This window comes from Crocodylus siamensis, chromosome 2 (assembly GCF_052110815.1).
Source record: "Crocodylus siamensis isolate JL-2025a chromosome 2, ASM5211081v1, whole genome shotgun sequence".
Taxonomy (NCBI): domain Eukaryota; kingdom Metazoa; phylum Chordata; order Crocodylia; family Crocodylidae; genus Crocodylus; species Crocodylus siamensis.
Genome location: NC_143396.1, coordinates 277224420 through 277250220, shown reverse-complemented (window position 1 = coordinate 277250220; position 25801 = coordinate 277224420). Strand labels below are relative to the sequence as shown.

The following is a 25801-nucleotide window of genomic DNA, read 5'->3' as shown; positions in this document are numbered from 1 at the left end:
TGTGTGAATCAAGATCAGATTCCTAGTAAAGTCTGATATATAATGCAGCCTGGGAATGTTCCAACACTAAAGAGCTCAGAAAAGGATCAATGGCACATTGACTGAATGAGAATAAGGGCAGTAGGAAAGGGGAAAATAAGAAGAGATGCTACCTGATGCTTCTGCAAAGACTCCATTTCTGGGTGGCAGAAAAACAACCAAAATTAGATAAATACAGCTCTTTACCTTAGCAGAAATTTCTCCATCACCTACATGCACAATGTGTATATATATCCGACATGGTAACTAGAATTTGCAAATACAGGGTGTACTTTTGGCATGTGTGCACACACACACTAAAAGTACACCCTGTATTTGCAAATTCTAGTTAGCATGTTGGATACAAGATATTACAAAGCTTTCATATCTAGAAGAGTTATTTCTTTAAACCATGAAACTATTCGTTCCTTAGCTACTAAAAATGAGTGGATCTCCAACCTGTGGTCATTCTGATTGAGTCTTGATAAAATGTGTCATTCATACAAAAGCTCAGTTTACCTAAAGAGTCCCTTAAATGCTTCCAGCATCAGACCTAACAGTGAAATTTGAAATGACATATTGGTAGAGTAGTACAGAACTGCAAGTAGAAGGCTTTGACTAACAATTTATTGCACTGACACACAACTGCTGTAATTATTACCAAGATGATCAAAACTATTGCAAAAACATGCGAAGTGACACAAACATTTTTCCCCCAGAAATTTTATTAGTTTAAACCCAAAAAAGTACAATTAACTATGAACATTTCCCTTCACAGATTCAGTGCAACAGGAAGCAGTCTGCATGAAGCATGTTCCTCATTGATTCAGTAAATTATAAATTAACACTCCCCTGCCCAACCCTCCCCCACCCCAAATTACAACAATAAAGAGGCTTTCCATCCTGGCATTCCTTTTTTATACAAATCAGCCACTTAGCACTGAAAAGCAAACTATACTGAGAGGTGACATGCTAGTAGAGGTTTTCATGTTTAAAGTAAGTGCTAAAATAAACATACTACATAGAAAGTTAAATATTTCCACATCTATTTTAGGTTTACAATACACCCCAGCACATTCCTCTTTTTATTAACTGTCCAACTTCTAATTGTTCAAAACTGGTACTCAGAACGGGCATACTCATCTTCTCTGACCTATGGAGACAACATATAAAAGGAAAGATTAGTTTTAAACTGTGCCACATTTCCATGTAATGGCTATAGCCTTTCTAGGAGCTTCAGCTGCAGCATCTGGAGTGAGCTTTGACCCAACAGTCAAGACCCTTTCTGTCTAGAGGTGGTTCTGACCATAGGAAGCACGAGAAAGTTGCTGCATGGTACAGAGTTAAGGTTATGAGTTTCTCTTCAAATCTCAAATATTTTATCTGAAAGCCCTCCCCCCACAACCCCACCACTGACTTCTGAAAAATTAAGTTATTTCATGTATCATTTCCTGCATTGTGAAAATATTAAAAAATGCTTGAAAATATTCCATCATGACTACAGGAAAACCTTAAAGGCTTCAAATTTAGCTCAAGACTGTCATTCCTCCCACATCCACTCCTTTTATTTTAAAAACTAAGGGCACCTATACACATGCTGGACATCTGCTTGCGATGGAGCAGACTCAATTAATGGAGTCTGCTGGAGCATGTTAATTTATGCACTCCAGCAGCCTCTTGTGTCACATGTATTCAGCATCCCAATGCCTCAAAATGGTGGTGGGGGTGCTTGAAATAAAGCTCATTGAATGAAGTTAAGTTCAAATGTCCCCACCACCATTTTGAAGTACAGGAGGCTGAATACACATGATGCTGTGGGTGCTTTAATTAGAGCAGCTCTCAGAGCCACTCTAATTAAAGTGCCTCCCCCCTCTCCTCCCCACCACAGAGCACGTGTATAGATGCCCTAAAGGACAGAAGGTCAGACTCTCCACTTCCCAGAAGCTGGTGTACTTATTTATACCAGCATGTAAAACAATGGTCTCTAACCTTTTTAAGTCAGAGATCACTTTTGGAATTTAAAAGGAACCAAAGATATACCCCCTACCTCCACCCAGCAGGTAAGTCTGCGGGGAGGGGAAAGGGCTATGGGGGGCAGGGCAGATCAAGCCCTAGCCCCACTCCCTCCCTCACCGCTGGAGCCTCGATCTGCCACCCACTCAGCAGGGGTGAGGGAGGAGCAAGCCCTGCACAGTCGGGGCAGGGCGAGGGATGGAGCCACAAGCAGCTTGCCCAAGGGGCAGGGGGAGAGGGGAGCACGCAGCCCAGGAGGGCCTGGGGGGGTCCCCAGATCTGCACGCATGGCAGGCTGGGACCAGGGTTGCACCAGCCTGTTCCTGGCCACGTTGCTAAAGCCAGGCAGCTGTGGTGGCAGCACTGGGAGCGGGGCCCCAGGGGGGGCTGTAGCCCCCTGAATCCCCACTCCCAGTGCCATCCCCAAGCACACCATGGGCCAGGCCTGGCAGGAACACCCCAGCACAACCTTCCAGCCAGCAGCACCAGCTTGCCCTCCCCACGCCTGCCAGCCCCCACATGTCCTCGGGGGGGTTGAGGAGGAAGAGGAGGGGAAGGCTGCTCTGGGCTGTTCCTGCCAGGCCTGGCCCATGCTGCACTCAGTGGTGGTTCTGGAAGTGGGGGTTTGAAGGGGCTAGAGCTCCTTCCCCCTCCCACCCGGTGGCCCTTCTCCCAGTGCAGCTTGGCCAGGAACAGCCTGGTGCTGCCACTGCCCTGGCCCTAGCTCCAGCCCTGGCCCATCCCGCCCCACATGCAGATCCAGGGGCACACACACCCCCATGCCCTCCCAGGCTGTGTGCCCTGCCCTGCTCCCCAATCCACCCTGGACGAGCCACTTGCAGCTCCATCCCCCACCCCAGCTGCAGCTGTGGGCCAGGCTTTGCGCCCCAAGCCCACTGCACATCCCCCCTGGGCCTCTGCCCCTTCCCTCCGCCCACCAACTGACCTGCTAGGCTTGGGGAACAGGGGGCAGGAGAGGTGGTGCACATGCATGCTCAGCCCCCATGGCCCAGGATTCACTTTAAGAAGCTCCAGGATCCACCAGTCAATCCCTATCGACCAGTTGGTGACCATTGATTTAAAAGGGTGTCAAATTCTGCCAGTCCAAATGGAATTTCCTGCTCACATCCACCAGCAGCCCTGTTCTACATTTGCAGGGGAGTAGAAATCTACCCCAAAACAATGAATTAGGTTTCTGGGGTGGGTGCTTTAATATTTTGCCTCTCTGATCTGGAAGAGAGAGATCTGTTCTACAGCAGGAGCACACTGTACTGGAGATGAGAAATAACTGAAGGCAATTTAAACATATTTCTATAATTGGATACCAAACCTCTAAGCATCTAGACAATGCACAGGGTTTTGTTGACTGTTCCTTGAGGAAGATATGCCCAATTTGCTGATTTTGTGAATTAGTGCTGATAGTTTAGAATTCAGATACAGTTTCTGGAAATCTCATCTTCCATTAACCCATGTCAGCATCTACCATAATAAAGTGATTTTGTGAGGCCTTTTACATTCGGGTCTTTTATTATCTAATTGCCAATGTATAAAATTTGTTATGAATTATGTGCTCAAGGTCATATAGAAAGTTTGTGTTTCAATAGAAGATTGAATCCAGAATTCCTGAGTACTGTTCTGTGCTTTAAGTATATAACTTTCTAACAAAAAATATAAAGGCTGATCTAGATGGGTTCCAGTAACCTCAAGCTTTTAAAATATCCTTACCTTCTTTGTCTTCCATTGATCAAAGAAGTTTAGGAGCTCTGAATTGCCTTTAGTCTCTGCCTGTAAACAGAAATATAAAGAGTAAATGCTGTCATGTTGTACGTGCATGCCTGCATGTGCATGTGCGTGCACACACACTCTTATGAGAAATCAAAAAACTAACACAAACTATTGAAAGCCTGAATGGAATGCTTATTCCTGAATGATGATGCTGGACAATTTTACTTGACAGCAGTTCTGGGAGTGTCAACTCTGAAGCAAAGATTTGCTTTTTTTTAATCAAACACATTTAACTGCATTTAACTTTCCCAACCAAACACTGTCTGACATTCCAGATGGTTGTGCCACAGCATATATGGCTAGAGCTCCACATGCAACATAGCACAGGGCACACTTACAACTTGTAAGGGAGTTCGGCCATCATAACCAGTTTCTTCCATGTCTGCACCAGCCAGATACCAGGCATACAGCCCTTCCACATCACCATTAGCAGCAAGTCTAGAAAAGGAACCATTAAAGTTAATCTTAAGGATATTCACTATAATGATGCATTCTGTTACCTAAAGGGGAAATTACTGTGAATACTGAAACAAACAACAGGTTCAGCATGGCTTCCAGGGTGGTAGGGTGAGGGAGGGAGATTACAAAAGCTATGAACAGCTGAGCAAGCAACATTACTTGATGAATCAGTTCCTTAAATTAACAGGGCTGTACTACAAGCAACTTACAACAGGCTAGTTTCACCCAGTGGGTGTGACTATGACCAAAGGGAAAAGAGACCTGCAGTTTCATATTTCACAACATATTTATCTCATTAAATGAAGTTTAAAGGGGGTTTAGCCCACAATTCTGTTTCAGGGTTCCATCTGTTCAATACCAGTTTGAGGATCCATGTAGAGAAGAGGAGAGCAGACATACTACCAAAACACTGCACCTTTTTGAAGAAGGCTCCAAAGGCTATAGATAACATATGTGAAAAAAACATTTCCTTTAGCATCAAGTAGCTACTCATGATCAGAGATTATGGTGCCCTGTTTGTGGTGCTTTTTGGATAGTTTTAAGACAGCTACGTTATTTGGATCTTTGTTAAAGGGTTATTTATAAAACTCATAGCCGCCCCCGCCACCTCGCCCCATCCATTTTACATGTTCTGAGAATAAAACCTCTGCTAAGGATGGTCTGCATCCACATTTATAGAAAACACCATACAACACAATGAATCAAAAGACAAAGAAGTGGATTAAAACTCTACCGTGTGACCCACTCCAAAAAGTTTCCTGCTGCCTCTTGGTGACCTATCAGGATCTGGGATCTGTAAGCTTTCAGTTTGGACAGTGTTTCTAGTTCTTGTGTTACAAATAAAAAAACCTGGATGAATCCCAGTATCTTGAGTCTGCAGACAGGCTGAAATAGCAACCGAGCACCCCAGCCACTTCAAGAGGTCAGTTCTGAAGCCTGACAGTCACCTAGTTGTTGATAGTTTTCACAGAAGAAAAAGATAGGAGAGAGAGAAGGAAAAGGCTGGTTTATTTAGGTCAGACTGTGGTACCCCGCCTGTTGCCCTGAATATCGCTCTTTGTGAACATGTGAAGTACAGATGATAGGAGGCACTTTATGCAGTGGAGCTGTTCTGACTGGGAGTGGGGTGGGGAAATGAAGGTGAAATGTCAAGGGCTGGCAGCCAAGAAAGCTACGGCATGTCAATCCACAGCTGAGTCTGAAACCACTTCATAGAGATTGATAAAATATTTCTAGATACTTATAAAAACATAGAAAGGGGAGTGAAGGCCTCCGACTGCTGCAACTGAAAGATGAGTGGGAAGAAAGCTGGAGCAAGGCCATTCTTAACTACAATACAAGCTAGTGAGGAGAGTAAGAAGGGGAACAAAGGAAAGGCCTTCCTTGTGTCTATGACTTGTAGGATAGTGTGGGACAGGGTAGAAGAAGAGTCCAGGCCTGCATTGTGTGTGAGAGTTTAATAGTGGAGCAGGCTGGCATTTTTGAGACTACACTTTTACAGAAAGCTCCTTCCTCTTGACAACTGATCAAGGGGCAGGGAATATAATATGGAGCTAAAGGAAGAGCCCTTAAATAAAATGCATGAGTCAGCAAAGCAATAGGAAAGTAGGGAAACTAAGTGCTCCAGAAGTGATCCCTCAACAAATGAAAGGTATTTTGTTTAGGAAGATTCGCTTCTTGCCAAAGATACAAGAGGAAGCTCCTGGACTTTAAAACAAAAGCTAGTATATAGGATTTGGTAGTGTAAGAATGATATTGTAGCTGTGATGGTCCAGAAATTGTGCAAGAGGCAAGGATTTCTTAGGATGATCTCTTCTATTGGATTAACTTTATCCCAACTATGTAGTTGGCCCAAGAAATAATATCACTCTTAAGAAATCACTGCCTCTTGCACAGGATTCCAAAGCTTCTCAACACCTAGACAAAGTATTGTGTAGCCAGAAGTGGGTTTGTCATTCAGGCACTTGTAAAGTGAAAACCTCTTTGCCCAGGCAGGAGAGCATTCAGAAGCGTAGCCAAAACATCCAGGCAAGTCAGCCAATTCACCGTAGCAACACGAGCAAGAACTGCCGTGCTTGGATACTGTCTGCTTGACATCACCTATTCAGAAAGGGCAGTTCAAAGTTACAATGCCAGGGAGGTTTGAACTATGAAACTGCTTTGAAGTCAGCAAACAAACAAAAATAATGATCGTCAATGACAAATCAGTAATTAAAGGTTGCTGCACATTAGGAAAACATGCATTCTCAGTTTACTCAGTTAAACGGAATTTGAACAATTACCTGCCAAAGAATAAACAGATTTAGCTCATTATAGAAAATTTGCATGTTTGACTACTTATAGTTCACAAATTTTGTTGTTATAAATAATATCAACATGAAAAAAAATCTCCTTTCAGTTCCAAAAATCACATTAACCAAGTCACAGGGTATATACTTGAATGCTTTCATCATAAGTACTAATTATGTGTTTCACATAGTTTAATATATACATATGTTACTGACAGATATGTTGAAAGACTTTAAAAGTATATCACATTTCTTTTCGTTGTAATATTTGCTTTGTATTTTGTACAGATTTTAGTATTTATGGCAGCAACCTTACCTATAAATTTAAAAGTCTTCGGGGGTAGTTACTAAAGAACAAATGGATCATTTTCATGGTTCTTTTCACATCAAAGATCAAGGAGTAAAAACTAAAAATACAAAAATTGAAGTCATAATATAAACAAGGCATCCTTCAGCAGTGAGGGTTAAACACATGCCAGCAATGTGCACATGGACATATTTGCTAAGCTACTGGGCCACCTGATACACCTTGCTGGAGGCAGGGAGAACACATGAGAATGGTCATTACATTTTTGCCATTTGGGAAGGAAGAGTAGGGAACAGTTCGGTATTACCAGAATGGCCATTATCGGGAAAAAAATACCGTGATGACAGAAGAGAAATCAAAGATAGCAGAATAGCGATACAAGTAGGAATGTTAAGTAATATGTGCAGGTTGCACACTAATAGACAAGCATAAACACAGCCTGCCAATCCTGGGGTTTTTCACTGTTTCAAAACACACATTGTGATAACATCAAAATAAGAATGAAGACCATCACATTTCAGCTTGTAAACGCATCAGTGGTTGCAAACAACATTTCCCATGGAGGTACTGCTGACTTGTCCTGCATAGTGTGGGAAGGCTGAACAGCCTTCAGGCAATTCCCTTCAAACTGTAAGTGATGTTAGGACTTCATTGTTCTCAGGGACTCGCACAGCTCCAGCTAGTAACCATGCCTGTTCTCTGTTTGTGCAAAACTACTCGAGGAAAGCAAGATGCCTATAACTACTGTGTTATCCAGGCAGTAAAGAGATTATGCTTCTCTGTTGGTGAAAAACCTTGACATAAGTTAATAGTTCTGTGCAGTACTCAAATAATTCTTTCTAGACTAAATATGATCAATAGCCCTGAATAAAGTCAGTCCCTACATACCTTTCATTTAGGCTTTGTAACCAAGATGACAGATTAAGGCCACAAGAATCTGTGCCATACTGTATTTTTTTGAAAGATAGTCAGGTATTCAGAGCTGTATGTCCCCAACAACCATGACTGCAGTTAAAATCTTTGCTCGCCTGCATATGTTTATGAAAACAAACTTTGAGAGCATCCTTGGATTTCATAATACCTGTGAGAGAGAGTGAACTTGCTTGCTTGCTCTCCTGCCTTTACTTCAGTTTTGCAGTATGAAAACTTATAAACAGTTCACATTTCACTTCAATTTCTAGTGTTGTTTTCTATTTTAACTGTCTGGTTAAAATCAAATTCCTGGCTAAACCAGATCCTGATCAGCAGTTTTCAGAACAAAATCCAAGAATACACCATTATGCCTAGCCTCAGCTTTGTCTTCCATAAAGCTAATAATACCTCTGTAGGATAAAAACAGATTCTGAAGATGTTAATAGATAACTGGCAAGTTCACATTTCAAAGTGGGAGAATCCACCATTTCAATAATGAAACTTTCTTGCTACACTTTTTAAAATAAAATGAAATATCGAACCCTTAAAAAGGTTGGCTATAAGGCAGAATAATGTCATCGAAATTTACTTGCAAGTACATTTCTCTCTTCCTGCAGAAGAAAATTCTAGTTGATATTCTGCAGCCAAATCCTCCAAGCACTGTCATATCCCAAAGTTAACTAACCGTAAACCTTTTAGCATTTTGACTCATGCCCCATGGGGAAAAGCTAGCTAAGTACAAAGGGTGATAGAAGAAGCCCTGAGCAGCTTAAGTAAAGTGCTTCTCTTGTGAAGGAATGGGCTGCTGAAAAGCCAGCTAGTCAGGGTGTCTTAACACTTAGTATGATGTGGAACTGGACTCCATCCCAGCTCCATAAAGGACAGTCAAGGGGGCTGGCCACTTAATTCCAGTGTATATTTCTATAGTAATCACAGGCTCTAAATCAGGGTTGGGCTCTAGCTCATGACTATGCTACTTCAGAGCTGCTTCATGCTCTGCTCATATTAGACCATGAATTTTATTCCCCACCCCCATTTCTTATGTAGTAACCACACACAAACTTACTCATTCAGCCCCTGCACACATGTACAGTACCTTTCAAAAATGTATTGCTGCCATTTGCCTAGCACTATTAAAGCAAATTTAAGTTCTCTCAGAAAGCCTCAGGAGTTTATGGTACTATATTCAACAGCATATTTAGTAGACAGGATAACATGTGATCCAGAGACAGTTCATATGATATTCCCTAAGCAGTGTGACAAATTACATGACATTCAGTTTTTGTCTGAGACCGTATGCTCATTTTCTAGAGTTCTGCTCTCAGGCTAGCTAACTAAACAGGTCCTGCAGATGGTAGAAGGCTTGAAAAGTATGGGTAAATTAATTTCTGAAAGAATGTAATTTTCTGAGCCACTCCTAATATTCTTGAAAGGTGAGTTAGAACTAAAAAGCTCTTGATTTGGAAAGTCTTTCTATTCTTTCCATCCCTTACAATTCTCTGGGAGGTATGCAGTATAAGCCTATACTGTGTGTTTCATATTTGTCATGGCAGTTGAGATACTCCACCTAAGTAAAACTCTATATATAGATGTCCATGAACTGGTAGCTACATGTTGTCAGTGAAGGACTCTTGATTATGGAATCCACTTCCTCCGTGGGTCTAGAAGAGGCCTGTAGGCCTTGACATGCAATGTTTTCTCTTGGGATTTTGTCTGAGTGAGACCTAAGTTTTTTAATTTGGAGACTGTAAGGGAAGTGGGAAAGAAAGACATGTTACTTTAATAGCAGTAGAAGTCACAACAGTTCTCAGAGGAACCTACCTGCACATGACCGTGCAGGCCCCATGACTTCTTCAGAAGATCTATATATGCCTTGAGTTTTATAGGTGTTTTAGAAATGGAACAATAGCATGAAGGAGCAGTGTCTGGGAAGTGTCGATTTGAAGAGGACTTTACATGCTGAAGTTAAGCACGCAGTTAAGTACTATCAGGGATTTAAGCCAGAGTGTTCAAGTTGCAAGACAGAACCCAAAAACTTATTGGAACTTGCTGTTCTTGAGAGAAATGCTATCCTCTTTGTAGTCAAAAATTAAACTGCTCCTCCATAATATGGAAATTTAAATATACATCCATTGCTAAGAATATACCTTGTTCCTGTGGATCTAATCTCAAAAAAAAAAAAATCTGCATGCTTTAAAAATACAAACTCACTATAGCCTAATAGAAATGGCAATGAATTAGAAACCAGAAAGATCGTTTTTCAAACCTCCTTACAGTTTCCATTATGCTTCCTACTTTTCTTGTGGATCTGTGCTGTGCTACTACTGTTGTGTCACACAGCCAAGAGTCAGCTTTGTTACTTCACTTGCCTTTTATAATTATTAAATTAAACACAAACAGAATACAGAATCTGGCTGGCATATACTAACATAGACAAGGCCTGTAACTACAGGATATTAGCCTAAGTGACCAGCTTCTATTAGTGTCACTTCTGAATTCAAGTCGGGTTTACCTGCAAAGCTCTGTTCCAATGTTCTGCAGGTCTTGATGGGAAAGGTGAGCTCCAGTGTCTCGCAGTAGCTGAATCACTTTCATATGTCTTTATCAAAAAAGCAAGCAAGAAAGAAAGAAAGAATCATTTTACCGGATATTTTGGAAGAAAACAACAGATCAAAACAAGCAGTCTACAACCACTGTCAATCACACAGCAGTTCTCACTTTTTCCCCAGACTAGAACCCTCCTCCCAGCCAGCCAGCCACCACCACAAAAATAGAAAGTGAGGCTAATGAACAGATCCCCCAGGTGAAGATGGCCGGCAGGAAGAGACACATGCTTTTCACCTCATTTAATCATCTTGCATGCAAGTTCTAGGAAGATGTAAGAGAGTTCCCGAATCCAATACTAACAGAAATAGACACAAGTTCTTTCAATCTGTTCTTATACTTCTGCTCCTTATTGCTTCCATTATAGTCTCTTTGCTCTTTGTCAAGACAGCTTTAAGCTACATTTGCCAGAGGAGGGAGGCCCAAGTCCTGAGGTAAGTGGGAAAGCAAGTGGCCTGGAGGCAGCATAAGCAAGAAGGGGCAACCGGGGAGGCCTTCTCATTCTTCCTGAGAAAGCACAGCAATTGGCTAGTTACTGCAAATGTCTCTACACAAATGCATGGAGCCTGGAAAACAAGGAGGAATAATAGGAAGTGCTCTCGTAGTCACAGAACTATGATGTGCTTGGAATAACAGACCTGGTGGGATAGCGTGTATGACTAGAGTATTGTTATGGATGGGTATAAAACTGTTCAGGATAGACAGGCAGGACAGAAGAGGAGGAGGAGGAGTTGCTCTTTATGTAAAAGAGCTGTATGATTGCTCAGAATATCAGATGAAGCCGGGGATAGGTCTGTTGAAAGTCTCTGAGTTAAGGGACAGCAACAAGGTGATGTCATGGTGGGCGTCTGCTGTAAGCCACCAAACCAAGCATATCTGATACATGAGGCTTTCTTCAAATAGCTAGCACAAGTTTCCAAATCATGGACCCTGGTACTCATGGGGGACTTCAATAACCCTGGCATCTGCTGGGAGGGCAATACAGCAGTGCACAAGCAATCCAGGAAGTTTTTGGAGAGTGTGTTTGAGAGGCCAACTAGGAACCATGCTCTTCTTGACCTGCTGCTCACAAACAGGGAAGAATTGGTGGGGAATGTAGAAGTGAGTGGCAACGTGTGCAGTAGCAGCAATCATGACGTTACTGAGTTCAGGATCCTAAGGAAAGGAAGGAAGGAGAGCAGCAGCGTGGCTTCGTGGGGGACTCTTAATGAGCTAAAACACAAAAAGGAACCTCACAACAAGTGGAAGCTCGGAGAAGTGACTAGGGAGGGGTACAAGAGTATTGCTCGGACAGGCAGGGATGAAATCAGAAAAGCTAAAGCACAACTGGCCTTGCAGCTAGCAAAGGACATGAAGCATAACAAGAAGGGGTTCTACAGAGATGTCAGAAACAAGAGGAAGACCAGGGAAAGTGTGGGTCCCTTACTGAAAGGGGAACACAACCTAGTGACAGAGGATGTGGAAAAGGCTGAAGTACTCAATGTCTTTTTCACCTCAGTCTCCACAGGCAAGGTCAGCTCCCAGACTACTGCACCCGGCAACATAGTTTGGGGAAATGGTGAGCAGCCAGTGATGAAAGAACAGGTTAAGGACTATTTAGAAAAGATGGATGTGTACAGGTACAGATACGATGCACCTGTGGGAAGTGATTATTCCCTTCTATTCAGCACTGGTGAGGCCACATCTGGAGTACTGTGCCCAGTTCTGGGCCCCCACTATAGAAAGGATGTGGACAAATTGGAGAGAGTCCAGTGGAGGGCAACAGAAATGGTTCGAGGGCTAGGGGACATGACTTCTGAGGAGAGGCTGAGGGAGCTTATTTAGTCTGGAGAAGACTCGAAAGGGATTTAATAACTGTCTTCCACTACCTGAAGGTGGTTCCAAAGACTGTTCTCAGTGGTGGCAGACAACACAACAAGAAGCAAGGATCTCAAGTTGCAGCAAGGGAAATTTAGGTCAGATATTAGGAAAAATTCTTTCACTGGGAGCGTAGTAAAGCACTTGAACAGGTTACCCAGAGAGCTGTGAAATCTCCATCTCTGAAGGTTTTTAAGCCCTGCATAGATAAAGCCTTGGCTGGGATGATCTAGTTGGGGGTGGCCCTGCTTTGAGGTCCTGAGGTCCCTTACAAACCTTATTTTCTATTATTCTATGCAAGCACCAACATGCAGAAATGAATAGATAAATCCATCAAGCCATTTACTAAAACAGTAACAACGGTATAGTAATTAGGTTAACATTTTGTTTTTTTCAAGCTTAAAATGTATCTTATTTAAATGTTAGTAATGCGACTTAATGAACTAAAAAAAAAAGGAAAAGGGAAATGGTCAAACTTCTGAAGTTTCATGAAATTCCATTTATTTTAAATTTGTATTTGAACTGTGGAGAAGCTAAGTGCCAACCTGGGTTCTTCCAAACTTCTTTAGAGCCTACTACCTCACCTATGATCCTTTAGGATGCCTGCATGGTCCTTCCCTTTGAATGTACTCTTTGGACACTGTCCAATAGATTTCAGATGACCAAACCAGCTCTGTCCCTCAGCCACAGAGCCTGGAAATGGCTTAACTGAGGCTACTGCAGTGGTTTCTTAAAACATCATTGTTTACACTAAAAAGCTGTGGCAAGGATGCAAAATGTGCTAATGGACCATAGGTAGGTAATAATAAAAAGAGATGACATTAAAGCATGTGGAAAAGGTGTAACAGTTGGAATATTTCATCCAGTAATGCCTTTCACTTGTGACCTGCAAGATTTGGAACCAAATTTAGAAAGATGAAAGGTTGTTAATCCATCTGCTGCCTAACACCCAGGCCCCAAAGCAGAATTTAAATTTCAGCAAGAGCATGGAGATACCAGAGACAGCTTTACAATGACTATTTCAAGTATAATTGCTCATGCTGTTACTTTCTTGTGTGTGTGAAGAGGTGGACATAGCAGTGATACTCTGGAATAAACAAACATGACACTACTCATTAAATACACTGGATTGAAAAAGCAAAGGCTTAGGTATGAAAGTCAGCCCCCCTTCAACATTCATTCATCAGCAAAATTAAAAGCAAGTTCAAACTTATGTAACATTTCTATCATTTCCATATATTATGTTTTTCTAGGAGATCCCAATATTACTCTCTTGGTTTGGAACTGAACAAGAGGTTAATAAGCTTATCTTCAACTGGAGGAATCAGACCTACTTTTAAGTTTGTCAAGATGAAGCCTATTTAAAAACATAAACCTTAGAAGACCTTGATTTCTTGAATTCCTATCCAACATCTACATGATGGGATTGTGGTTTGTGTTGGTTTTTTTCCCCCCACCAATTTTGCCTTTCAAAAGATTAAATTCTTCAAGCTGCTCAATGGGGAGTTTGCATTTTTTGCTCTGGAGCAAACAGAAACCTTCATTCCTTTTGTTTCACAGCAGCAAAGCCAGCAAAGTCCCTTACTGTAAGTGTGTAGTAAGTTTGTTTAGTTATCTCAAATATCTCACTAAGTGAGTCCCTTGAGACACGGCAGGTTACCACCAAGGGTCTCTTGGAAACAGCAAGCATGAAGCAGTCCTGCATTTACTTTTAATTCTATAATGCAATTCATGTCAGACCTATTTAGCCAGTATACAAAGCAATTTGGTAATCATTTAAAATACAGTGTTGGCATAAGCAAATAAGTGATTAAGGCAGATCTCTTCCACTTAGTCAAACCTGAGTTTTATACAGAACTAAACATAAATAGCATTTATGCCTCCTTTTTGTGATGGCTGCCTTAGAGTACTTTCCATTTCTAACATTCCTAAAACTAGAGTTCTCCACTTGGTATTCAGCATAATAGCATGAAGACCAATGCTCCACTGGCATTTTTGCAGTATTAAAAATAATTAAATATAGTCCACATTGGGGAAAATAACCCTAGACCCATGGAGAATTCCTCCCAATAACAAGAACCCAAAGCAGGGTCAGACCATTCCTGCCAATCTCTACGGCTTCTTACTCTCAGTGCTTGCAAAACTCCACCAGACCCATGTGACTTTGCATCTGGGCCCTAACAGCACTCTACAAGCAAGTTTGAAAGCACAATTGAAAATGGCTATTTTTGGGATCAGCATTCCCCATGCAGCAGAAAGCATTTCCCCCTAAAAACCCACAAAAAGGCTCCAGCTTCCCTTCCTTTGGCAGATTTTTGGCCACTTGAGCAGATTCTCTTCTTTAGCTACCTCCTCCTCTAGTGCTGAAGATACAGAGGAATGATCAGCTCCCCTTAGTCTTCTGGGATTTGTGTGAAGTCAACAGTTGCTGCAAGAGGGAATCCCAGTCACCATGCTTTTTTCAGTGGCCTTGCAAGAGTCAGGCAACAGCTGCCAGGGTGTCTGAATAGACTGCCTCAGAGCCCTATGTCTTTCCTGTATCTTGTTCAGAATTTGTAAATGTCTATAATGCCACTAAAACAGTCAGAAACACAAATGTTATGTTCAGTGTAAAAATGGACAATGGGAAAAAACTGTTGGAAAATGCAGACATTAATTTCATTGGCTAGCTTTGTTTGGCCAAGTACTTATCAAGGGATTTAAGTGCAGACCAAATTGTTTAAAAAGTCATTTTTCTACCTTTTCAACAGCTTCACCCCTGGAAATTAATTCTCTTTCATTATCTTTCAAAGTTGTAATGCAGTTGCAAGTTAGTTTTAATCAGGAGTGAGGGTTTTACAGGAAGTTAAATAAAAGGGGGAAAAATAAATCAAATAAATAATATTTTTCCCTCCTGGGGTCTTCTAGAATAATACTACTGCTCTTAAAAAAGAGATAGTTTCCCAGCAATTAGCACTGTTCACATATTGGCTGAGTATCCTATTTGATAAAAATAAAAAAATATTAAAGAGAAACAATCATGTATAATTATTACATATAATTTATAGTAGCAGCATGATACAGTTCACACTTGAGGGCTAATCTGCCTAAAAATGCAAACTGAGCACCTCACACATTCCAGTCAGTGGACATGAGTGAAATATGTAGGTGCAGCCAGTAAGTCACATATGTTGCTTTTCTCATGAAGTCTTAGTACAGTATTGGTTTCTTAAATGCTAAGAAACTTAAACTATACCCATATTACCACAATTTATGCGACTACATGCTTATCTGCATTAACATGATTAAATGTTCCAAGACTGGTTTCAAGCTCTAAGATACTTAGTGCATATTTTTATCCACATGAAAGACACTTGGTATTTGTTTTTAAAAGTTCAAGGAAATGACTGAATATATACTCCTCTAGGGCTATTGTTAGAGGCTTAATTGATTGGACATTCTTTGTTGTTTAACATTAAAAGACTGACTGTGTCATGTCATGCAACTCTGAAGACCCATGTAAAAAGCAAGGGTTTGGGGTAGGGGGGTTTTCTGGTGATATATTTTATTGGACCAACTGGAGAGATGTTAGACAAGTTTTTGGGCAATAACATGCCCTTCCTCAGGTCACTCATGTGCATAAAAGCTTGTCTAAAATTTCTCCTAACTATACAGTTGGTAAAAAAAAAATATGTAAAAAAAACCCACCTTCTTTCTCACCTATTCCCTAGATCATCACAACTACAACAACACACCAACCCTACTAAAAGTTTTCAGCATTTTCAAACTTTTTTCCCCTGAATGACTACAGTACTAGCACCAATAATATGATATGAATATGCAGCAAATACATGCCAGGCATTTCAGCAGGAATATAAATTAATTAACGGACAGTAAGCACTTAAAGAACTGAATGCATAATCTTTCAGACTCGACCCCATGAGGGGCAGATTTGCACAACTTCCATCAACACCGACTCTGCAGGACATGGCTCTCAAGTCAGCAACACCTTGTTTAGACGCAGTTGTTATTTCCAAGATTCTGTGTTGCTTTATAGACTCAGGCCCTGACACCATAGACATTTATGCAAATGCACTGACATCAAAGGAATGAATTACACATGCAAAATTAAGGATATGTATAAGCATTTGCAGGACTGGGGCTTTGGGCAGCACATGTTTCACCACCCATTTAAAAAGACGCAGATGCGATGTACATCTCAGCTTGATTGGCTTCATTTTTTATCCTCGCTTCCTTAGCAACTAAGAAAACTATGATACCATTGGCTCAGTTTCTCTCGTTTAGCCTTCACAGTGTTGAATCATTATGAATTTCAAGTTCTGAAGTTCTGCATAACAAACAAATGTCAGTGTGATTTAAAGAGCCAGGATCATATTTTAATTTGTGCTTTACCTCAAGTCTTAAGGAACCCTTCAAATATCAAGTATTTAAACATGTAGACTTAAGAGGTATCTTCACCTGCTCTTGCCTCTGATATTGTCACATCAGCAAGCTAATATGGTATGTATCCAACTCTTCCTTTTTGGTCCATAAATTCAAGATAAAAAGGAAGTGTTTCACACACACACAATATACATGAAGCTTTGATTTGAAACATTTTTCATACCTATAAAAAGTTTTATTTTTATTAAAAGTATTTTGTTGTTGTTGTAAAAGAGCATCCCATAGAGGGCCTAGGAAAATGAAAGAGATGCTAATTTTCTTATGTTAAAATAATTGTTCTACATTAATAATGGTCTCATTACTCTTTACCTAAAATGAATGAGACTTCAAGTAAGTTGTACAATATAAGGAAATGTGCACGTATTAGAAGACAGAAAATGGACATGCAGCAATCTAGTTTTCATTTTAAAGCAGCTCAACATTTTAATGTCTATAAAGGAGAAATTTTAAAAGTTAAGAAAAAATTATTTATGGCAAGAGACTAGTCAAGATACTACTGTGAAGGCAGGCTGTTTTGTTTGTCTATGAATATGCTTTTGGCAGAAAATGTGAGCCTTAACCATTTTATTCATGTTAAAAGGGAGAGAGAAAACAACAACTACTATTCAAACATGCATGTTAGGTTACAAAAGTGGAATCAAAGCAGTAAGTGATCACTTAAGAGAAGTGATTACCGTACTATGATCATATTGCTATTAAACTAAAACACGTTTCCAGGAAGTGAGATCAATCAATGCAGGGTTCTGTTAAGTTAAAAAAAAATCCATTAAAAAACCCTTGTATTTTGCAATTCTGACCACAATTTAAAACAGTGAATAGTCTTCACTATTCATTTTTAAGGCGGGTCCTTTCTTTTCCCTCTACAACGTAAAACAAAATGTGCCAATTTACGTAGAGTTTTTCTTCACCTTCAGCTGGCAATTGTTTTATGATCTGAATTAAAGTGTTTTGCAATAGAGAAATTTTTTGGCACGTATATAACTCTACACACATACACACACACACACACATGCACACATCAGGATTAGAGGTAAACTAGCTCAATTAGATTTCTAACATCCAGTGCCAATTAAAACTCAGTATAAAGTGTAGAACATTCACACCAAAGGCCGGAAGCCAATTTTAGGGAGATGATGAAGTGGCATATTTAGGTTTTCCTCTCATTCTCACAAAGGCACAAACTTAAACAAAACCTAATGCTGGCCACCAGTCTCTTTGAAGACAGAACAAGGAGCAACGGTTTCAAGTTGCAGCAAGGGAAGTCTGGGTTGGATATTAGGAAAAACTCTCACTAGGAGGGTAGCAAAGCACTGGAACAGGTTACCCAGAGAGGTGGTGGAATCTCCATGCTTGGAGGTTTTTAAGACCCAGCTAGGAAAAGCTTTGGCTGGGATGAGATAGTTGGGGGTAGTCTTACTTTGAGCAGGGGCTTGGACTAGGTGTGACCTCCTACAGTCCCTTCCAACCCTCATTTTCTATGATTCTAAAAATAGTTAGGATTCAGTTTCCTTTCATGACTCCCCATTTCAGAATGGGCATACAGGTTTAAAGCGCTTACGAGTCACAGTAGGAGTCTATCATAGGAGTGGCAATGCAAAGGAATCCAAACATCAAGTTCATGTGAAATTCCTCAGGCAGTAGTTGGGTGTGGTTTATATATATATATATATGCGCTATGCAGGTGCCTGATTCACAGGAACATCTAATAGTAGCATAATAGTCTCTCCGTCGAGCTAGAGACAGTTTTGATCTGTCTTTTATAAGGTTCTTAAAATGTTTTTTATATCAAAAGAGGAGGGGGGAAGCTTTCATAGCTCTAAGATATGGCCAAATATGTAGATGTAGGAATTGTTTAAATATAACAGTATCATAGTAAATGGCCATGCACGGGCCTGAGCCCCAAGTTAGCAGAGAACAGGGTCACTGCTGAGCTATGATGCACAGCTCTTGGAGAGACAAAAAGCCTGGAGTCTTTTTTGTAGATGTTTTTCCACTTGACTCAGAACAGTCAGAATCTGGAGGTAACTACAACCAACCCCGACAGGGGACAGGGGGTTCGGGGGAAAACAGACATTCCCCCTCTCTATGAACAGGAATATTTGGGGTGAAAGACAGACATGCACTTTAAGTGCACTAAAAATCATTGGACTCAAGCAACTTTTTGGGTTTTGCTTTTTAGGGGCAGATTGAAAAAGACAGACTGTCCCTCTAACTCATGCTGCTTTTTAAGCCCCACCTAGGTATGTAGACAAGAGACTTGATGCAAACCCTACTGGCGTAGTCTGGTCCTTTGTTCTTGATGGGGCAGGAGGTTAGATACACCCCGCTCCCCACTGCTTTAATTCCTGACTCTGCTTCCTGCCAAAAGAAATATAGCACCTCACCACTTTGGCCAAGATGCACTTTGTTTTTAAAATTAAATAAAAACTTCATTGCCAAAAATGGAGTTCATAATTAAGGGGCAGATGCAAAACAAAAAACAAAAAAACCTTAAATTACAGACCTCCAAAATTCTGTTTACTTTAGATAAAATCTAATTAGGCAAATCATTTACTTCTCCTTTGAAACTATGGTAATTGCTGTCATTTACACAACTGACCCCTCCTTTTAAGTACTTAAGAATATGGACCCAAACCATTAGCTAGAAGTGACTGAAATCTGAAGCAAAATATAAGGTTAGTTCTTTCATAGACATTTGTGTAAAATATTTCCTATACCTGAACTTAACTGCATTCATCAGTGGTGTAGTGCCGTATCTGTCTTTAGCATAAACGGTGGCCCCAGACTTCAGTAAATACTCAACTAGTGGCAAGTGTCCTTCACTCGATGCAACATGAAGTGGAGTTCGGCCATCGTAATCTTCACAGCTCAAGTTTCCATCCTGCAACACAGACATTGCTTGTGCTGATTAAGAGGTAACAGCAACACAGTAGAAGCTGGCTGGTTCAGTAGAGAGGAGCGATTCTTCCTTTTAGCAAGTTTGACAAAAAACACAGTTTCAGCAGGACCAAAACCATTTGGGATCAACTGGGGCAATTCTGACTGCCTCATTTTGGCAATCTCAAAATTAAACATTTTGGGCACTTCTGTACTGACTGGACCATGATGGTGGGGAACACCATTGTGAACATACATCCAGCCATTTACTCTTGCCCCGCATATACTCAATGCACTAATGTGGATACCCAAGGCTGAGTGGCAGCAGGCAAGAGTCTCAAAGGGGGGACATCACACCTTTTTCAGCATATGGCATCTCTGAAGTAGAGGAGGGTGGGCAGGATGCATTCTCTTAACAGTTCTCTAGCATTCCCTAGCCCAGTCCAATGCAATGCAGACTACAGCAGTGTACTGAGATGCCTGCTACTTAGGAAGCAGTAAGTAAGGAGCCCAGTTGCAGGTTGCCAGGGCAACCAGTAGAAGTCAGCTGACAGGAAGGGTCAGGGCCTGGCCCCTATATAATTCCCAGGCTGAGGCCAGGCAGGGAGTTCCCTGCTAGCAGCCATAGAGGAAGGAGCTCTGCCGGACTGACCTAAGAGGAGAGGCTGGACCGCAGGTATAGCTCTGAGACTGGGGGAAGGACAGAGCGCCCCTGATGTGGCGGGACTAATTTTATAGCCAAGCAGCTTGAATTTATGTTGTAGCCAAGAGGTTTGAGTTTCTGTTTACAGTTTACAACTGGAGGACTGGGTGAAGCTATTAGGGGTTGGAGGAGGCCTCATAGGGGCTCCACAGTGCCCCAGAGCAAAGGGGGCAGCACGAGGAGTCCCCAGAGCAAAGGGGCAATGCAAGGGAGCCCCAGAACAAGGGGGCAGTGAGAGAAGCCCCAAAGCAAGGGGGTAGCCAGACGAGGCTGTGGAAAGCCAGAGCACCTGTGGGGCGCAGTTGCAAGAGACAAGGCTGTGGAAAGCCAGAGCGCCAGAGGGCGCAGTGAGAATCAAGGGCCACAGCGAGCCCAAGCGCCAGAGAGGGCACAGCGAGCCAGACAGAAAACCATCCGGGATATCAGCGAGGCTTGGGGTGTGGTACAGGGGTGGTTGGAGCCACACATGGCCCATAAGGCCAGGGTTCACGGAAACCCCATTATAAAAAACAGAACACAATGTCAGCAGGAGAAAACCATGTCCAAGAGGCAGCTTCCCTTTAAAACTTAAGATCAAGACGTGGCGGGCGAGATTTTGAGGGTGCTTGAAGTAAACTTGGCATGTTAGGGGACACTAGGGGAGATCATGGCCACCCATAGGACCCCGCTCTGTGACAAAGTGATACATTGGCCGGGAATTTGGCCGTGCGCAGGGAAGAAACCCATGTCCCTGAAAAGGGGAACAAACCTATGGGCTAAAACCGGACTTGAGAGAGAATAGTAGGAATACAGAGATGATGTGGACCAGAACGGGGGGGACAGAGTAGGAAGTCACCACCCCGGAAACGGTACAAGGGGAAGCATTAGAGCCCAATCAGGAAGGGAGTAAGACCAAGCTAGCTATGGCAGAGGCAGTGGATATAGAGAACCTGAGACAGGAGAATTTTGCCTGGCTATTGTGGATAGATGAGTTGGAGAAGACAGCCCGGCTAGAGTGGGAATTAGAAGCGGCAAAGTCTCAGAAAGAACAAGTGGAGGCAAAGGCCACGGGGTTAGAACAGCGGATACAAGCAGGGAAAAAGGAAGGAGGCTCCAAAGAAATTAGGAGCTTGATAGTGGCGGAAGCTGGGAGAACTCATGCGCTAGAACAGCTTATTGCGAATAAAGCCCAGAAGAGCCAAGAGAGGGAAGAGAAGCTGCAGAAGATGCAGAAGGAGATGAAAGTGTGGACGGCAAGGTCACCTGAAGCCTGCACAACCCAGGCAGGGGAACAGCAGGAGATGCAGCAGAAACTGGAGGTGGCCAGAGGCCTAATAGGAGTCCTACAAAAGGAAGTCCACAGCCAAGGGGACCAAATAGAAGGCCTGCATGAGGACCTGGAGAGATGGCAGGAGAGATGTTTGGGGGCCGAATATCTTGTCAAACAGCTGCGAGAAAATCTGAGGGAAACCCGAACTTCAGAAGATGGCAAGGTGATCGCGCAGGAGATGGAGAAGGTAAAAGCTTACATGGCAAACTATGAGACATTGCCTGATCGGAACCTGTCCCTTGAAAAGGAGTTAGAAGCCAAAGTAAAAGAGAATGAGGGGTTATAGTCCCAGTTACAGAGTGTGGAGGTGGGAAAAGACCAGCTCGGAGAACAGGTACAGTCGCTTAAAACCCTCCTAGAAGATAGCCAGGCTACAGAAGCAGAGATAAAGGCAGAAAAAGAACAGTTACAGTTTGAAATACAAACTATGAGGAAAGAGATTCAGGGGTTGGAGGCTGAAAATAAGAGGCTACAAGAGGCAAGTAACCTGATGACCATGAAAATCCAAGAACTGAAGGAGGTTAAGAGGTCAGAAGAGAAGGTAACAGCAGGGCAAGAACTGCAGACCTTAAAGAACACGGACACACTAAAGGAAAGGCTAGAGGTTCTTGAACATGTGACAGCAGGAAAAAACCGTGTCCAAGAGGACAAAAGGCAGCCTCCCTTTAATACTTAAGATCAAGACGTGGCAGGAAAGATTTAGAGGGTGCTTGAAGTAAACTTGGCACGTTAGGGGGCGCTAGGGGAGATCATGGCCACCCCTAGGACTCCACTCCGTGACACAGACAGACCTGGCAATTTTTGTTTCAAGTGTTTTCATTTTGAACTTGGCCTACTTTTGAAAGAAATCATACCTCTCAAACTGAACACAATGTTTCAACTCACCTAAAAAAATATTCATTCCAAATTGTATATTGTGCTAAAAATAATGAAAGAAAGTATACGGGTGCAAGGGTTCACTTCCAGCCAACTGCCTTCCCTTCCCTATTAAATTTGGGCCAAGCAAGGCAAAAATCAATTACTGGCACAACTCTGCATGCAAAATCATAATGCAGAGATGTCCAGTAGTTAGAGAGGAATACAAGCACTTAAAAGATTTATGGACTAGCAACAGCTTTGTAGATCAACATTTTCCAACTCTGGAACTTCTAAAAAGGCTAACAATATCTTAGCCTACACTTTCATCAAGACACATTGATTGTTTCTAATCACTTACTAGTGCACCTATTAATGCAGTTTGTATTTGATACTTTAAAATAGCTTCTTTAAAAAAAGTCAATGTTACCTGTCCTCCTATGGCTTTAAGAGCATCTATGTCACCGATATTAGCTGCAGCACAGGCTAAAGAGGGAATTAATGCATCTCTAACGGCTTCCAACTCCTGAGCAACAAAATAAAATGCAGGTAGCGTCAGTAACTTGTACATCTTGTAATTCAACATTAGCATCTCTCCTACTACTGATGTCTACATCACAACAATAGTACACCCGGGTTTAGATGTAATTTCTCCATAATAAATGGGAAGCACACTAGTTATTAAGATGATGATGTCCATGTTCTTGAAGGAAAGGAGTGGTGTACACATTTTCCCCAGTTTATAAAATCCAATTTACCTACAACTACTTAGGAAATTGCTCCCTTTCCAGTAACACTGGAATAAAATTAACTATCCTACACTATTGGGGACACACATGTTAATTACAGCTTAAATACCTGCAGAATTACATGCCAGTGACTATATCTGAATTCCATACAGTAATTTCCAGCCTGTTACCAAGATGTGCTCATTTTAAAACCAAATATTAGTTCCTTGGGAACCATTTCTGGCCTCATTGACTTCTGTAGGAACTAGATTTGGCCAATAAATAACATGCAATTGTATCAGTATGTTCTAAAATGTTTGCTTTCCTGAGCAATAAGTGTATCAAGTCTTAGAGGTTATGTTTACATAGCACAATGCAGTGACCTGTAGAGATCCTCAGGCTACCTCTGAATAAGCTAGCTCAGAGCTGTCCAACTTGTAGTCAGCAGGGTCCACGTGCTCCGTGGGCCACACAGATGCCCCCCCCCACCGCACTGTTGCAATGATACCGCATGGACCCCTGCCCCCCTCTTCTACTACTGCACCATTCACCACGTAGCCATGGCCTCACCCAGAGCTCCCTGTGCTCTGCTACACCACTCCCCAGGGCAGGCCCAGAATGCAGAAGACAAAAGAGGGAAGGGGAGTGCAGAGACTCCAGATGCTATAACAGCTGGAGCAACAGGGTAAGCAGGGACTGAATGGGTGCCAAGGGGGTCACATGCGGCTTGCAGGCCACTAGTTGAATAGCCTTGAACTTGTTCATCCACTGGAAGCAGCAGAGCCATAGCTGAGCAATTCTGTACTTTGGGTGATGACAGAACATGGGAAAGTGGCAGCAGCTGAGCTGCCAGCAGTGATGAACATAATTTTCATAATGGAAGAATATACTACATAGACAGAAAAATTGGATTACATTTTTAAAGGTGTTGAGCCACGCTTTTGTACAAACAACATTACTAAACTTCTGGTGCATCCTAACCTTGCTTCAGTGCATTTATAATGCCAATATTGTCTGCATTATTCTAGATCTAGCATGCATTAGAATACTCTGTGGGGCCTTCTAAAACATGATAATGGGAAAGAGAAACCACAGTTTCTCACCATGGTGTACACTTGTCAGTTTGGTCTATGAAGTGACAGAAATGCTGTTACAGCTAAAGAGAATTGCACCTTAACATTACACCAAAGAAAGGCATTGTGTCTCTCACAAATCTAGTGCTTTTCTAAGAAAGAATGAATGAGCTCAGGGCTATCCAACTTCTAACCAGGTGGGCCTACTTGTCCTGTGGGCCACACTAGCGGGGTCCACATGCCCTATCAAATTTCTCCCTGAACTCAGCCTTTAAGAGCACAAGTTAAACAATAACAAAACCCCAAAAACAGCATGAAAATATTTGGCTCTATTCCACTCAGAGTTGGGGACAGAGGACAAAACAAAAATTTACAACCTGTGCCCCTCCTTGCTGTCCCCTCCCCTTCCCCTTCCCCCTAAGCTTCAGACTGCCAATGCCTCACTTGTCCAATACAGTTCTTGCTCATCTCTGGCAGCACGGTCAGGAAATAAGTATTGCAATCAAAGATGAAAAGAGCCAGAGATCAATGGTTTTGCTCTGTAACCTCTCTTAGGTCTGGGCTACACACAGTTTTTGCATCACTTAAATATTTTGGGAATTGGTTACTTCCTTTCAGAATAATAAACCCAGTATAAACCCTACTGCATTTAATTATATGCTATGCTGCCAATTTAAGCCTTTTAAATAGATGTAATTTCATCCTCACAAAAACAGTATAAAAACTATGTTTAGATGAGCAACAGAATCTTCTCTGGGGCTATCAATCTTGGATTAATTATTCTGAAGACATTTTCTGTATGACAGCAAAGAGCTTACTAACTCGTGTTGCAAAATTATTTTGTCACCACAAGAACTGTCTTAAACACCTACAGCCAATTTTCTCTGTTATAAATCAACTCTTCTTCACTGCTGGCATTTTTGAAACCCAACTGCAGAATGATTCCTGTTCTACAAATTCAGAGTGACAGCCTGGAATTTGTCATCAGCTTGTTTTATATCTAACTCCATGTTGCACCCAATCCCCAGTCCTTTTTGCTTTCTTCCCATCCCCATGCATCCTAAGTTGGCCCCATTTTATTATGGCCTATATTTATTCACCCTTGAGTACACTGAACCTTCCTTGAGACCAAGCCAAGAGAAGGTCAGAATACATTGTCTTGTAAGGCTCTCCATCAAGTCACGTAATATCATCCTACCTGTGCAATCGGTAGTGACACCTCATGTTTGTCAGTATACAAAATACCGCCCCCTCATGCCAGTCATCTATCTGCACCTGTGTATATAATTATGGAATTTTCCTAGTTGTCTCAAACTTTCCAAAGTATTAGTATATTTGGGCACAGAACATGCACACAAATTGGATCTTATTTTCTTTCACTTCACAAGAACCAAGCGTGACTTAGCCTTTTAGATTTTGTGATTGCCTAGAACTGTGAACCAGGAAATCAAGAGGATGATTTTATAGAAATAAAAAAGAAAAAAAAAAGTTAGGGATTTGATTGTGAAATTTTGTACTTCTTGTATGCTGCCTCAACTAGGCACTAAAATTTATGTTCTTTTTCATTTTT

The 25801-nt window shown here is 41.8% G+C and overlaps 1 protein-coding gene and 1 pseudogene across 1 annotated transcript in view; one reads left to right on the top strand and one right to left on the bottom strand.

Moving 5' to 3' along the window:
- Positions 1-646: 646 nt before the first annotated feature.
- The window catches only part of ASPG (asparaginase), an 83457-nt gene continuing 58302 nt past the window's right edge, over positions 647-25801 (bottom strand). The window contains exons 11-16 of the mRNA XM_090034659.1: positions 22861-22956; positions 19404-19567; positions 10295-10381; positions 4155-4254; positions 3757-3816; positions 647-1171 (exon numbers count right to left, since the gene is read on the bottom strand). Coding sequence (XP_089890785.1) covers positions 1130-1171; positions 3757-3816; positions 4155-4254; positions 10295-10381; positions 19404-19567; positions 22861-22956 — 549 coding nt within the window. The 3' untranslated portion in view covers positions 647-1129. The remainder of the gene's footprint in view (positions 1172-3756; positions 3817-4154; positions 4255-10294; positions 10382-19403; positions 19568-22860; positions 22957-25801) is intronic.
- LOC149872255 (uncharacterized) lies at positions 21169-22806 on the top strand (annotated as a pseudogene).